The sequence below is a fragment of the Etheostoma cragini genome, chromosome 23 (assembly GCF_013103735.1).
Source record: "Etheostoma cragini isolate CJK2018 chromosome 23, CSU_Ecrag_1.0, whole genome shotgun sequence".
Taxonomy (NCBI): Eukaryota; Metazoa; Chordata; class Actinopteri; order Perciformes; family Percidae; genus Etheostoma; species Etheostoma cragini.
This window is the reverse complement of record NC_048429.1, coordinates 12,963,045-12,980,184: the sequence shown is the minus strand read 5'-3', so window position 1 is coordinate 12,980,184 and position 17,140 is coordinate 12,963,045. Positions and strand designations below refer to the sequence as shown.

The 17,140-nt window shown below is 39.3% G+C and overlaps 1 protein-coding gene across 1 annotated transcript in view; it reads right to left on the bottom strand.

Annotated features, from left to right (window-relative positions):
* cerk (ceramide kinase) overlaps positions 1-17,140 on the bottom strand; it is a 40,313-nt gene that overhangs the window by 21,971 nt on the left and 1,202 nt on the right. The window contains exon 2 of the mRNA XM_034863802.1: positions 1,377-1,508. Within this exon, the coding sequence (XP_034719693.1) occupies positions 1,377-1,508 (132 nt within the window). The remainder of the gene's footprint in view (positions 1-1,376; positions 1,509-17,140) is intronic.

The window sequence follows — 17,140 nt, the reverse complement described above, 5'->3', positions numbered from 1 at the left end:
AAAGCCGTAACTTCCCGGATATTATCTACTGTGAAACACCCATCCTTGTTTGTTACTTATGCTGTAATTTGGAGAGTATTTCTGGGCACTAGGTCTGATCTTTTTACGTATCATACTTTGTCAACTCTGTCATTTTGCACAGACTACATTCAGTGCTACCTGGCTTTGCTATGGTGCAGACTTGGCCTGGCTTCATCCTTACCAGCCTGGTCAATCAGTTACAGCAGTGTGTAATAAATGAGCTCATGTGAGAAATGAAGTAGTCAGTGAAGTAAAACAGGGCTCTGCTGATAGTCAGACAAAAAAACTCAAGATGGAGTCCCGTAATATCCTGCCAGAAACATTACTGAAATATTTACACGAAGGAGCAAAAAAAAAATCACTCGCTAAGCACTTTGACAGCAGATTCACTCCCTTAGCATCTCAAAGTCAAATTAGCACACTAAGCATTCTTTTTATCAGATAGAAAAGTAAACTTTTCAGGCAAGTCCAAATCACTTACACTCACTTACTCATACTGGCAGTGGGGTAGGGAACGAGACGTTTAGAGTGGGTGTGAAATCATCCTTTAATAAGTTACATAATCAGGATGTAAGTGACGGGATGTCTTTGAAGCCAAGTTTCCACAGATCGTGGGAATGCAGCCGTGTCAGGCTTGACACACTCTAATGCCAGTAAAAGCTCACATTAGTGAGGTAATTTTTAACATTTGGCTGTGATAAATAATGTAAATCCGATATTGTTTGGATATAATCTAATGGCTCAAAATTAAGCTTTAGCCCATAAGTCACTGGCTTGCTGCCATCTTAGACCCAGCCGGCTGAGCTATGAGGGACTCTCTTGTTATTGCATTACTTTCAGACTGTGGAGCTGTCTACAGGCTTATTTCCAGTGTCAGATAATTTGCGATTGGTGGAGCTGAGTCTTTTGGCACACCTACTCAAAATGTAACTGTGATTTGGCATTAACCTGCTATAATAAAATGATAGCGACAGTGATCAAAACTGGCTTTAGGCAATTTTGTTGGAAGAAACAAAAGACACCATCTATTTCTCAAAGCAGCACCTCGGCTATTAAGTATTGGACTTCCATAAAGATAGAGGGCTTGTGAGAGACACAGTAAGAAAAGAAATTGATGAGATATCCTGTGTTTTAGTTCCTTAAATGGGTCAACCCCTAACATGCTGGATGCCACACTTGCCATAGTGCAACTCTCATTTTCTCAGATTTTACAAAAGTCCTCCAGAACCACAAAGGAAATTATACAACTGTGTTCAGATGCCGAGTAGTAATCCCCACAATAGGCAAATTGACTTTGAGGTGTAAAATCAGTGGAATGTCCCTTTAGTGTGTTTATATCAGTGTAGGTTAAATACCTGTGAATGCGTGGGGATACAGTTGGGAGTGCTGCTTTGTTTTTTTCTGACTCTTCCTGGTCTCTTTGCTGTCATCATCTTTGGTCTTGTGGACAGCCACTATTTCACACACCTGAATAGCATGGCTGTGTGCTGGAGAGACAAACAAATAAATACATTGTTTACTCATACAGCATCATGCATAGGTTATTGTGTTAATACAGTTAATACATTCTCACATGTACACACAATTGTGGAAGTACAAATTGCTAAAATTCATTTATAACTTTTGTTAAGTTCATTAAAGCTGAGATAATATATATATATTTTTTTAAATAACAATGGATCACATGCTTGTGTGCAATGTGAAAGGGGTTGCACGTAGAGACAAACCCACACAAAATTGTCACCCAACTCTTCAGGTCCCATCAGCTCTGTGGAGATTGTTTCAGATCATTGTTTTGGTTTTATTGCCCACAACCTTTACTCTTTATTGTTTTGGTTCAGGCTCACCAAACTCATCAACCTCATTTCCAGATGTAGCAGGCAGCTGTTTCAGTGAAAAGGCTCCAATAAACACACTATACGCGTCCTGCCCAGCACCAAATAGTACACAGACGAAGTTAACCGCTGATGAAGTTGAATATTTAGCAGCTAAAGTGCAAGATATTCCCTTAAGAGTTGGTGGAGAAAACAGAGCTAAAAGAACAGTGAATATTGGATTTCATTCATCAAATGAATGCTAACCTTGGTCTCTATCTGCTGGATGTGTAAACAGGCAACTGTTTGCAGACAAAAATTAGCTTAGGGACTGTTCGGTATTTATGGAATGGACAATTGGAGGAAAATAGAGAGGCTCATCCAACTTTTTTTAGGTTAGGGGAGAGGGGCACCCAACTTTTGTATTCATGAAAACAGCAACATTTTAAAGTGGCTGGTTTTGGTGGATATTTTTCCTGTCCTGGCACCCATTGCTAGCAGATGAGTCCCCCCCTGTTTAGGCAGCCAGACAATTTAAACTTTAGCTTTGTAGAAACTGTGCCATTTCCCAAATGATAAATCCTGTTTAATAATAATAATAATAATAAATTGAATTTGTATAGCGCTTTTCCCGAGCTCAAAGTCGCTTAACAGAGTAGAGACAGTTATTAAAAAATAAAATAAAAAAAATAAAAATAAAACTAAGGATAGGCAGAACAGAAAAGATGGGTCTTCAGACGGGACTGAAAAATGGTGAGGGACTCAGAGATGCGGATCTCATGGGGGTGGGAGTTCCACAGCCTTGGAGCTGCCCTGGAAAAGGCTCGGCCCCCAAAACTGCGGAGCTTTGACTTGGGGACAAAGTGGAGACCGGCTGTGGTGGATCTGAGGGCCCTTGAAGGTTGGTAGGGGGAGAGGAGGACAGTGAGGTATGACGGGGCAATGTGGTGGATGGCTTTGTAGGTGAGGACCAGGATCTTGTATGTGATCCGGTGAGAGATGGGAAGCCAGTGAAGCTGTTTTAGGGCCGCAGTGATGTGGTGCCAGGATGTGGAGCGGGTGATGAGTCGTGCAGCTGAGTTCTGAACCAGTTGGAGCCTTTTCATGGAGGTTGAGCTGATGCCGAGGAGTAGTGAGTTGCAATAGTCGAGTCGTGAGGAGATGAAGGCGTGAATAAGTCTTTCGGCAGCAGAGGGAGTGAGTGAGGGTCTGATTTTAGCAATATGTTTAGCAATATAATTGTTTAATAAAACAAACAACTTCTTTGCTAGTTCCATCATGTTGTAACTAAGACATCTGCTGAAAAAAATATTTTATTAGCATGATTGCCTTACTGTTTATTTCAAAAATGACAAACACCAACATACAAAAACATAGCGGACCAGACGCAAGCTTTTATTTTGAAAAATCAAAGCTCACGGTCAGCACTCAACCAAGAGGGCATTAGACAGGAGGTCTCCAGGCAGCAGCCATTCCCAACTCAAATATGCTTTCTGTCCCAGTGATTATTTGGGAAATTGTGCAAACAACAGCCTTTTCAAAACATTTGAGAAGGAAGGAGTAGTAACATATAAGCTCCCAAATTGACGCTCGTCTGAGAAATGGAGCTTTGGATAATGTTCAGCTTCGGTTATAATATACAAAGACTAAGGAAGCCTAGTGACGAGTCCATAGCAACCAGCGCACGTGTTGACCTAGTTCTTGCCCAGTATGCTTTGTTGAATGGTCTCCAATGTTTTATTTCATGTGAATAGGAGTAACTCAGTATTAGAAGTAATGCAGTAAAGCAGGAAGTGTGCATTTAGTTTCCATAAATATTGTGTTTCCAACAATGTTAGTGAGTAAATCTACTGAAATGGCCACCATGACAGTGGAATATCATGTGTAAGATGAGAAGGCGGAGGTTAGTCATGTATGTCATGGTTTTAAAAAAACAGTGGCTATCTGTACATTTTTGCCAAGTGTAAATCAGAACAGTAAGTATCAAATAGTTGGGGAGGGACTCCAAAATTCCTCTGGTAGCCCCTTAAATGATAAACAGTCTCTTATCATTCATATTACAAACAGTAAAATAAATAGGAAGCATAACAGCCATTCCCCATGAGAGCTGGTGAGCGTGGGAAGGAATTGCATCTCCTTGTTCTTTTTTTCCCCACAGGAATGGAATTAAGGCTGCTACTTTACAATGACATTGGGATGAAAGATTTTGGCACTGTTTGAATGGTTTGTTCATTAACAGAATTTGTCAAGTATAGTTTGATCTGGTACCTCCTGGCGGTGAAGAGATTGGGTGGGTGAGTTGCCTTAAAGAGCTACTAAGGGACATCAATATGGTATTAATTCACTGAAAGGCAGAGATTAAGAAAAGAAAGAGAATTGTTGTGGAATTGTTTCTTTTCACATACATACCGGTAAGTAGGGACAAGCTGGTCTCAGTATGAAATGGAGTGGCCAGGGGAAATCCAAATAAAGGCAATGAAATCATTAAAAAATTGCTTCAGCACCCATAATATGGATGTTAAACAGGTACAACTCAATGCTAGGAAGTTGATGCCTTAATATTTTATGCTAGCTCTTACAATATAACTTTCATTTGTAAACCATTTATTTAAATCCAGAAATTGTGAAGCATTCAAGCACAGTACATAGCTACGCTACTAAGGGAATAAATTCTAAAATGCACTTTTCTACTATAAAATGACAATATCACTTGCAATGAGTTGAACTGACCTCTTCAACTGCATCAGTAACAGGCATTCCAGTCTCTCCTACAAATATATTCGGCTGATATGGTGAAATGGATGGGAGGGAGGCATGACATATTATTTATCTTCTGGGAGTCTGAGGAATAGGATTTCATTTCTTTCTCAAATAAAGATGATGCGCCATGCAGGCATGAATAACTTTATGACCATCGATATTCACACTTTGACAAATAGGAAGAGTTATGGCCATGTGGGTAATAGCTTTTTCAGAAAAAAAAAAATAACAGAAGGAGTTTTATTCCAACTGTTTGAAAAATGGCACCTAGTGTTCTGCTAAAGTAATTGTTGGTGTTAAATTAAAATATATAATGGATAACTAAAAGTTACTGTGACTTACACATTCCATCAGTTTTCTAAAGTAATTATTCTACAGGGGAACAGGGGGCCTGACACTATCCCATCAATGGTCGAATGTATTGGCATGTATTGACCCGCATGTCTAAAAAGGCTAGTATGGAGTTACCAGGACTATAATAATATCTTCTCTTTTGATAGAGGCTAACCACTTTCCAACATGCCATGGCCAAGCTAACGCAACTTGTTACACAAATTGTTACTAAAAACTATGCAAGCTTTATATTACTGTAATGCGTTGCTAAGTAATGTTTTACTGTCCAAAACAGTTAATATGCAATAAAATGCAGCCTTAATTTAGTTTGGCATCTACAGCCTTACTTGTTCTGGTATAACTAGTAGCTTATGGAGGCTTGCTAGCTAAGGGTAGCTAATGTTAGCAAGCGTTAAAGCTTTTAATCGGTTTCTGTGTAACTGACGTTACTAAATAAATTTGCAGACTTTATGACTCCTGTATTCATGTTCTACTGTTACACCATGTTTTGGCCTATTCACTATTAATTCACACTTGTGGCAACAATGGCTGCTGATCAGAAACATTATATAGGCTCGTCAAACTACTTTTACTGTTGTTTCTGTTGTGCAATATGTTAAACTGATAGTTTTACTTATCACTGAGATGTCCTGACAAAATAGACATGGTGTATTGCTAATGATGTTCTAATACCAAGAATAATTTAATGCAAGCGTACGCAGATAAGCAAAAGCATTTTATCTTTAGTAATATGTTGCATGTTGATAATGACAACTACTGTACAATTACAATATAAAGAATAAACCCAAGATTACAACAAACCGTATTAGATGTGAGATAGTTCAACATGGAATCTTAAAACCAAATTTGTACCCGATTTGTGCCAAAATATTCAGTAGAATATATTATAATATCTTATCTCGTATTTTTCTCATTTACATATTTGTTATCTTAAGCTCTTTGGCTTACATTGAAATCTTAAAATTGTATAAAATCTTTCTGGGTTAGCCTGGTGGGCAAATCAACTTCTGTCAAAAAGTGAACATTGATCATTGAGTCAGTACAAGCGGTATCTCTCTCTCTTAATCAGGCGGGTCTTTTTAAACAACTTGGTCAAATTAACCCCAGAAACAAGCACACAGCCAACAACTTCAGTGAACTGTGTTAGGGAAGGAACTGGAAACAATAAATGACATGCCTACACTGCTCCAATAGCCCTGCAACACAGACAAGTACGCAATAATCCCATCACCACACACACACAGAAGAGAGAGAGACACACACACACACACAAATTCCCTACTTTTTAGCTCAGTGAATTCCCTAACTTACATGCTAAGCCCTCGGCCATACAAGGCAGATCCTCTCTGCTCTCCTCTGACATACTTTTCTTTGTGGTTGAAAAGTATCTTAGCACTGGAAGTCAGCCATTGTGTGCTGCCTATTTATACCACAGGGCTCTGTTACTGTACTATGAACTGATGGGGTCTGCCACCTGCAAAAAGTCATCTTTTCAGAAAACTGGGAGGGTGTCAAATGTCTGGAGTTAGCTCTGCATGTGGAAGAAAGCATCTAAATTTTATGTTGGTGATACCTAAGAATCAATACTTGACAACTGCTGCAGCTATCAGTTACTCCAAATAAATGATTAGGAAGTGACAATTAAATGCAAGACAACATAACCAAACATCTAAAATAAAAAACAAACAAATATTAACTTTGACACTTCAACAATATACAAGGCATAACTGATTAAATTAGTGTGACCTGGAGCGCAACGCTTTGTGTTTGTGTTACTGACTCATGATTCCAGGCACAGCCCACAGTAAACACTTGAAGCTGCCAAAAGTAATGTCTGTGAAGAAGTAGGCTGTACATCACTTACAAGATTTAGGATTCCAACTAAAAGGGATATCTAAAATCCTTAAGCATGGGAAATAAATAAAATGTTACTACTGGCACTGCTTTGGCCCAATAATTAGTAAATTTCCTATCAATCTGCGTACAAGACCAAATAACTAGTTTATATACAAGCTTGTTACCTACAGATAATAGCTGGGCTAATACAATATCACTTTAAAGGAATAGTTCGACATACTAACTTGCTTGTCTGTAACTAAAGCCAGCAACTGTTTAACTTAGCATAAAAACTGGAAATGAGGGGAAACAGCTAGTCTGTCCCTATAAAAAAATAAATAAATAACTATCCGCCTACCAGAAAGTCACTGCATCCGGCCGAGAAACAGTCCCACTCATAAAAGCCTGTAGAAATTTTTCTTTTTTTTTAAGTGTTTACTTTTTTAATTATTGAGCGTAATACAGTCTGGTCCATAAATATTGGGACATCAACACAATTCCAATCTTTTTGGCTCTATACACCACCACAATGGATTTGAAATAAAATGAACAAGATTTTAACTGCAGACTCAGTTTTAATTTGAGAGTATTTACATCCAAATCAGGTGAACGGTGTAGGAATTACAACAGTTACTTTTGGTCCCTTTAAAAAGTGGGAGACACATATACAAACTTTTGTAATTGCTACACCGTTCACCTGATTTGGATGTAAATAACCTCAAATTGAAGCTGAACGTCTGCAGTTAAAATCTTGTTCATTTTATTTCAAATCCATTGTGGTGGTGTATAGAGCCAAAAAGATTGGAATTGTGTTGATGTCCCAATATTTATGGCCCGACTGTGGGTGCTGGTAGGTTAATATTAGTTTTGGACAGAACCAGGCTTGATGCTTGTGTATTTCTCAAAATGTCAAAAACAAAAACGCAACCTGGGAAGTTTTAGTTAAGCCATCCGGTTCTGCACATGAGAGGTTCTTTTTGATTGCCATAGAAAAAAATGTAAACTTCAAAGTGACGACCACATGGGATGAGAACAAGGAGCAGCATACAGTAGAGAATGATTCCCCAACGCTGGCAGGTGCAACTATCAATGTGCAAGACAGCGAATGGAACTCAAATTCTGGCAATTGCAGTGCGTTGCTGTGCCCAGAGTGTGAACATAATCTCCAACTCGGACATTGTTAGTGCCTTTCTCTCCAGAGCCAGACACATCCAGGTCCTCAGGTCCCAGGGGGCTACTGGTTTCCATTCTAACCACATGAGATGGATTAACACATGTGATGCACTGTTGTAATCTGTTAAAGGGCCAGGACCAGTTTGCAGATTTTCACACAATCTGTGAATTTGTATTTCTCGTGATAGTGTGCATCAGTGGCTCCAAACCTTTTGGGCTTGCAACTCTTTAAAATGACACTTCTCACAGGCTGTGACCAATTTAAACAAGGATGTATTATTCCCTCTAAGAGGCCTATAGGTACAATTATACAGTAAATAACACTCTGTTCTATTATTCCAATTAAATGCTTCATGCAGGATTTGAGAGAGCCTGCCTATGATAGAGAGCACTGGCTTTTGTAGTGGTTTAAGTATGTCATTATGAGAAGCACATAGGCGTAAAGTTTAAAATTAGTTTAAGTGGCCCTTTGACTACAGAGAGGGCTAAAAATCCAGCAGTACTCAACAAGGATGGAGAAGCACTGGTCTTGGCAAAAATTGCATCATATTACGACAAAAAAAAAGAGGATGCTTCAGTTAATGTAATGCAGCTTAGGAGGTCAGTTAAATGCAACTCTCTGATCACAGCTTTTCCAATGAAATAACGTTTGCCCTTTTGAATGCCTTTAAATGCTGGTGTGACCATGGACCTAATTTATAAACCGTGCGTATGCACAAAAGAAGATGTATTCCGCTCTCTATGCAAGAATCAGGATTTATAAAAAGCAAACTTGACGGAAAAACTCTGGCCAAGGCGTGAAAGGAGAAACGGCGACACCCACGGCAGATGGAGGAAACAAGTGAAACTGTGTGAAGCGGAGACCATTGTGTAAAACAAATCAACCTATTGCCTCTCATTATTTATATGAAAAATTCCCAAAGCCATTCTTACAATGAATAGGCTAAACAAACCTGTTATATCAATCTACAGTAGAAAACAATCAAAATAAAACAAGATACTATCCTAAATTCAAATGACGACATAATTGCAAAACAAAAACTCAAATGTTCTGTAATTATGTATATTGGCATGTGATGGAATTTATTGTCATAACTAATATGTTATAAAGGCGGAATGATGTTTACACTGATGCTGTTTTCACAGTTTTTTATATGGTTATCATATACAGTGTCACAGTGTTTTATACAGTGTTTAATTTTACGGCTTTTGTTTGTTTAATTTGTGTTTTAAATGTTGTTTAAATTGTATGGTAAAGCATGTTTTAACCTTTTTGAAAGAACGATTTGAAATAAAATTTTACTAATTACGAGATAGAACTTATTTACAATTCGAGCAATTCCAACAGCTGTAGCTTTTTAGATTGAATGAAATGAATGGGTGTAAAAGGCATGCTATCCCAATGCGTAATGACGCACAATGGCCGATTTTGGATTTTGGACATTAAGAGGATACGTTACAGATGCATTGCTGCATTTCATGTGTTGCATGAGGTAACTTGGCCTACTTTAGATGTACTGTGATCTAAAAAAAAGTTATCACTGCCACTGTGCCACAATCCAAAGCATTGAGTTTGTTGAACCAACCAACTTAGTAATAACTTTTATTAATATAGTGCCTTTCCTGAAACCCACCGACGCTTAAATAAGTACAGAGGGAAGAGGGAAAAGAACATAGTTGGCCAACGCAAACACGGACTGAAAAGATTAAGCGTCCACGCTAAATGGAAGAGAACATACTTTAATGTCAGCTACTGACTACAACCACATCTCGCAATGTTATTTTATGAATTAATTAGACAGATGACATACCTGAGGGCTAATTTGGGTCTGTTTTGAATCGTTTACAATCCAATAATTGTCTCCATCTGTTGAAAGCTTGACCGAGATTGACTCGTTTTTTGCCTTTCACTTTCCCTTTTGGCTATAGTTGTTCTTTGTTTAATTTCCTTCTTTCCTGTGGTGATCCTGCCCCAGTAACGGTCATAACTACAGCAGATGACTTCTAAAATAAAATAAAATAAAATACAATTAGGCCTCTATGAAGAAATCTCCTGCTAGCTTTTACCTGGCTAGATACAATAACAGAGGCTTTTCCGGTGTAACGAAGAAATCTGTGACCCGTCAGAATGTGTTACTGTAGCGCCGTTTACCTGGTGTGAATCATTCTGTGACTTTGTGGGAAGAAACAGACCCGTGCAGAGGCTTTGATAAAAACAATATAAAATGGCAAGTTTTACACTGCAAGTCTCATTTGCTGTTACAAGTCATTTCTGATCATCAGATGGAAAATTAGTTTTAGAAACATTTAAAAGTTACATACTTTCATAATCACATGTCACTTTAAGTGTTTACTATATTCTGAATATTTTCACCATGTTACCTGCCATCTGACAGCCCTTCAGACAAGGAACTGAAGCCGTTAGATCCATCTATGCTCTCTTTAAAGCCACCAGACTCTTTTGTCAAAAACACTCATTTTACTTTGCAGAACACAGAGTTGCTGGTCCACAGCTGCCTCAATTGGTTAGTTTGTTGGTGTTATTGTCTGACTTTGGGAGTTTTTAAAAGGAATAGTTTGGACTCACCAAAGTCACACAATAACCGTTCCCAGAACGATCCCTTTAACTTAACGTCACACCCTTGATGTGTTGGAAGTAAACATTCTTTCACCAGCCCAAAATGAGGAAGTCTATGACAGATTCGGAGATGATCTTACAGGGACTGATCTTAACACAATAAATCCTATGCATTCATGTGTGTGCACACGATTTTGTGTTTGTCTGCTTGTGTATACAATATCTGTGACAGCACAGAACCTGGCCTCACCTCCTTTTAGTCCTCTGACAACAGCGAGCTGTCATCATATTCATATTCTGCTGCTGTTCTCTGCACCCCTCCCTTTACACAGTGGATCAGTAGTAATCCCTTTATTGTTACTGAGGTTTGGCACTGACAATGCGTTAGAGGACAAGCCGGCGCAAGCTGAAGGAAAGGCTTGCTTACCGTGGGTGTCCCCACACTATTTATGCAGTTTTTATGTCATTCCTGTTTTGCTTGTACATATCTCATTCCAAGAGGCATGCAGCATGGGTGCAAGAGAGGAACATCAATTTAACTGAGGGTGTGAAACTACTAAAAATGGTTTCTGTTGTTGGTTGATGCAATTTCATATTTAAGGATGTTCAGCTCCATGTTGGATATCAAATGCGTATGTTTCAGAGTGTTCAAGAGCAATATATCAAAGAATATGAATTATTATTGAGAAAGGTCGATGCCCTACTGTGGACAGGATAGCATTTGGTCAGTCAACCACACAAACACATATCCATAACATTTATCTATTTTGTAATTAGCTTTAGAGGTCCTATTTTTTGTTTTGTTACTCCTATACAAGCCACAGGTAAATAAATACATAAAATGTAATGCAATGGGCTGTGTTGCTGCCAGTAATGCAGTATAAACCACAGTTTACCCAAACTGCAGCTGTTTCCTGGCATTGTTTACTTCTCTGCGTCTCTCTCCCTCCCTCTGCAGCCGTCTCTCATTGTACAGACAGGGCTGTGCATTGAGCATCCGCTTTAGATTACAAAGCAAAGATGTGCCTGGGTACACATGGCAGTGAGCTGTCAAACAAGACATGTGGATTTCTCCGAGGCACAATGGGTTTGTTAAGGCAAGGTTTAGGCAAACAGATGGAGAAGAAAGAACAGCAAAGGTGGAAGGTGTAACAGGAGAACGCTGGCAATGAAACTGGTTAAAGTTCTACAAATGCCAAAAGTCATTATTTTCAATATGAAATGCAAACTTACTTTTTGGAACCTTGTTTTTCTGTACCAAAACTGCTCTGGATCTCAATTTGCATAGGCTGGAGTTGGATTTTAGCCACACCAGCAGTATGGCTGTAGGGATGGCAATACGGATCAGTTTGTCCACCCCTTTAGGCCAGACTGAACTATCTCGGCAAATACTGGATAAATTGCCATTTCATTCTGTGTAGATGTGATCCCCAGAAGTTTTGATCCCCTGACGTTTCCTCCAGTGCCACCATGAGGTTGACGTCTTTTTTTCTTAATTGAATATCTGAGGAGCTGTTGGATGGATTGCCATGACATTTGGTACAGATACTCATGGTCCCCAGAAACTGGGGCCTTATGAATTTGTTGATCTTCTTTGTTGAACTTTTCAATAAAAAGGTCAGAATCCAGTGAAGTAGCTCTACAGGTTATTGATGAATTGCCATCATATTTTGTGCAGACATTCATGGTCTCCAGATGCTGAATCTCAGGTCCCCTAACGTTTGCTTTGACAACATGAGTTGTACATTTGTGGATGTGTTACTTCCACATTCTCCAACATTTATGTCTCTTCCAGTAATTGTAAATACATAGGCATACTTAACTCCATCTGGCACCATCATCAGATTAAAATTTCAATTTCCCTTATACTTTGGTTTCAGACTGCATACCTGCAGAACGAATGACATTCCCCATCAGCCTCAGCTCTACTTTGTGGTTAATTAGCAAATATTAGAATGCTAACAAGCTAAACTAAGATGGCAACAGTGGTTATAATATACCAGCTACCGTAAAATGCATAAGCAAGTTAGCATTGTCATTGTGAGCATGCTTATGTTTGCGTTTAGGTAGAAGTACAGTCTCTCAAAGCGTACTGTACTTGATGGACAAAGTAGCTTTGTTTTGCTTCTTCACTTGATATATGTGGATTTTGCTATAGGATTTTATTACAGAGAAAATTCTATGAGGTTGATACACTATTTCAGCCTGATTTTCAAACCTTGCTTTGTTGCTAGAAGTGAATCCCCTCACTGTATCTGTATCCAGCTCTGCCTTATGGGATAGCAAATATCTAAACCCCCTTCTGGCCAAAGGAGCTATTCAGGCTTAGAGGGCCTGATAAAGGGCCACAGGTTGGAGTCAAACCCAACCCCGCTTTGTCGAGGAATAAACCTCTATAAATATGGGCTCTCCCAACTGAGCTATCCGGGTGCCCATATGTCATGATTTGGTCAAGATTGTCCTCCAAGATGGGAGCATGCATTGTATATAAGAGTGACTCAGACATTATGTGGACATAGGATTTACTCTAGGCTCAGAGGCCATGTCACCTCAGTGATTAGATTGTGTTAGTGTGTAGCAAATCTGTGTGCAAACAAAACATTCCCGGCTTGTTCTCTGGTACTCACATGTGGCTGACGGTACTCTAAACAGACCAAATCTACTTAAATGTCAAAAAATCCACTAATGTTGTCTAAACATAAGAATCAAGATCCAGAGTGACATTCACCGCTCATGTGGCATTTCGGGCACATTTTATTTTAAGGGGAAAATAGAACTTTTGGGCAAAAAAAAAGGAAAATACAAGCTGAAGTAGACCTGGTAATGTTTTTTTAATTACGCTGCATAATTTTCTGGTATGAGCTGGGATTAATTGTTTCTGTCTTTCTGAGTGCTGAGATGATTTCCAGATTATTATTCACATTTTAATGTTATTTGAAAGAAAATGGGAAATTTGTATGTCCCTTTCCACTAGTGCTGTCAGTTAAACGTGTTTTTAACGGCGTTAACTTAAACCAATTTTAACGGCGTTAATTTATTTATCGCGAGATTAATGTTCTTTTTGGCCTAGCAAACTTTGTAGTTTTTTCACAAGCTGTTGCAACAACTAGTAACATTAGAAAAACTACAACACCACACCGGCTCTAGCTAGACTGGTAACAAAACAACAGGCACGCCGCACACACTTGTGGGGGCTTGCGAGCCGGCCAAAGAGTAGTAACGTTACATTTTGAGTGGATGGCGAGCGCGAGAAGCCGAAATGGATGCCAGTAAGATTCTGAATGGAAAGTTTACTTTGAAAAGTTGCTAAATGGTTTTCATTGGCAAGACCAAAGTGATCTGTGGGTTTTGTGGATGTGAACTGAGCTCTCATCGCAGCACATCCAGTCTGAAATACCACTTGATAGCCATGCACACAGCTGATGCCAATTCTCCCCCCCCCCAGTCAAAATAGTGTTTTCACCCTTTTATTGATGGACAGTGTTTCATTGTGTGAGAGATAATTTGCTCCGAGTGAGAATGTTAACTGTGAAAGTGAACACTACAGTAGGCTTTATGCCAATGTTTTCAATTAAAAAAAAAAATTTGCACAAAGCAAGCCAAGCCACTTTTCCATGTTGATAAGAAAATTATCTACCAACACTACCAAAAAAATGGGCCAAATAGAAATCAAGGGACATTTAAAATAGATGAAAATGTTTGATTAATTGTGAGTTAACTATGACATTAATGCTATAAATTGTGATTAAAAATTGTAATCGTATGATAGTACTACTTGCTGTCTATGTTATTTCTCCTAATATTGCTGCTTGTTTTGTCAAATCTATTTCATTTACGATAAACTAACCTGGAAAAAGATGTTGGTATGTGAAGAATGAAAAGAATCCATCTTATTCCTTAATTTCTTTATTTCATTATAATTACTATAATTTCATTATTTCTGCTTTTCTGAACCTGTGACCCTGCACCTAACCGCATCTACGCCCACCTGGACAAGCCGGCGAGCACGGTGAGGGTCATGTTTTTTTACTTCCCGGTGCTTTCAACAGCATCTGGCCGGCCCTGCTGAGTGAGAAGCTGACAGCGATGCAGGTGGATCCCCCCTTCATGTCCTGGATTGTTGACTACCTGACTGGCAGACCACAGTATGTGCGCCTGCCAAACTGTGTGTCTGACAGCGTGGTCAGCAACACCGGGGCCCCGCAGGGGAATGTCCTCTCTCCCTTCCTCTTCACCATGTACACCACAGAATTCAAGTACCACACAGAGTCCTGCCATCTTCAGAAGTTTTCTGATGACTCTGCTGTGGTTGGATGTATCGGCGAGGGTGACGAGGCTGAGTACAGAGCTGTGGTGGGGGACTTTGTCACATGGAGTCAGCAGAACCATCTACAGCTCAACGTGACAAAGACTAAGGAGTTGGTGCTGGATCTAAGGAGAGCCATGGCACCAGTGAGCCCTGTTTCCATCCAGGGAGTCAGTGTGGACATTGTGGAGGACTACAAATACCTGGGAGTGCACTTAGACAATAAACTGGACTGGGCCAAGAACACTCAAGCCCTCTACAGAAAGGGCCAAAGTCATCTCTATTTTCTGAGGAGAATGAGGTCCTTCAACATCTGCCGGATGCTGAGGATGTTTTGAGTCCGTGGTGGCCAGTGCTATCCTCTTTGCAGATGCATGCTGGGGCAGCAAGCTGAGGGTAGCGGACGCCAACAGACTCAACGAATTGATCCGCAAGGCCAGTGACGTTGTGGGGGTGGAGCTGGACTCTCTCTGGGTGGTGTCAGAGAGGAGGACGCTGTCCAAACTACATGCCATCTTGGAAAATGTCTTGCAACCACTACATGGCTTGCTGCTCATTCACAGGAGCACTTTCAGTGACAGACTCATTTTCCCAAAATGCACCACAGAGGGGCACAGGAAGTCATTCCTGCCTGTGGCCATCAAAATGTATAACTCCTCGCTCTACGTTTATTACTTTTCACCATTGCAACTCCTTAATTATGTTATGTAAATACTGTATCATAATATTCCTTTAAATATGTAAATACTGTACATATCCACACTGCTATATTTCTTTATTTATATTTCTACTTTTTTTTCTGTACTATATTATACTATTTGTGCAACTGCAACACAGTTTCCCTTTTAGGATCGATAAAGTATTTCTGATTCTGATTCTGAACAAACCCTGCGTGCTCCAGAGCAAATAACGTAAGGACATTTCACCAGTCTTAGACAGCTGAAAAGTTTTCCAGCTTTAAATGAGAAGGTGCAGCCCATGAAACACGTAGAGTCCAGAAATAGAGCAACCTTTGTTTGGGTAGGTGCAAAGACGGGGGAAATTGCAGCCACTTCTTTACCATAATTACTGATTACCTAGACTGTATTGACTACTAATGACAGCACCGATCCACTCAAAGACTCCATTTGTAAAAGTATAAATATGCCAGTTTAGCTTGCTTCAGCACTTAAAGTCCTTTTATTTTCTCATGAAGAATGTGACTATGCTGTTTAATGTTTGACTTAATAGATATATATTACCGGCAAAGTCGCCTTGTTTGATTCCTAACTCCAGTGTGAACAGACTTGCTCTTGTCACAGCGATCACTGGGGGGAAATTTTGTTGTAGCCCTGTTGAACATTGACTCAATAAATGGAAGTCTTTATGTCAGGTTATTATAGGGCGCTTGATACCACTTTGAGGAAGGTCAATGGCCAGGTTTAAACTGAAGTGTGCAGTGCCAGCTGTAATACCTCCACTCCATGGTACAGTAATTGCAGACCAGGGAACTCATCTAGATGAACAAACATTAGCCTCAGAAGGTTATAAGGACGTTTGGATTAAGTGAAAGTTGTGTGATGCAAAAGGACAACATTTCTTGCGCTGGTTTACAACCACAGTTACAGTAAGCAGAATTTAAGGTGCAGACCATTAACCCTGTGCGTGTGTCTAAAGCCCTTTCTATGTTCTTAGTAACTATGAACTAGTTTCAGATGATGGATTTACGAAATGGGGTTGCACTATTAAAACTTAAATGTTTTAGCTAGATACGACTTTAGTTATGTGTAAATTTGTTGCTATCATCTATGTAAATAGAGTCACAAGCCGGAGCATAACTTCCATAAATAACAAATGTAGGTAACCAAGTGATACTGTGGAAATTGTAACCAAAAACAATAGACAATTTCTCACGTGGAGCACACAAATGAGTGTCTCGTTTAAAATAGAAAAAAAAGAAAAAGATGCTGTCCGGCAACAAACTATTGTAAATGTATGCATTGTTTTATCTATATAACCATACAAAGAGAAATATGTCTTTCTGAGTTAGTTGTATCCGTGCCGGTTAGAATGAGTGGGAGTTGTGTCCATTATGCTAACGTTAGCAACAGTTCTTTGGTCTGACTTCATTGCCTTTTTTTGTAATTTAAAGTATAATGTGTTATTTTTTTGTAAAATGTACTTTAAGTCTTGCTCTTTAACATAAGTTTGATGAAGTGTTAGGACAGACGTGCCGACCACAGTCCATATTTTACCTCTTTTACTCTTCACTCCAAACCGCATTAGCAAGCTAGCTTAACGTTAATTTGGTCAGTTGGC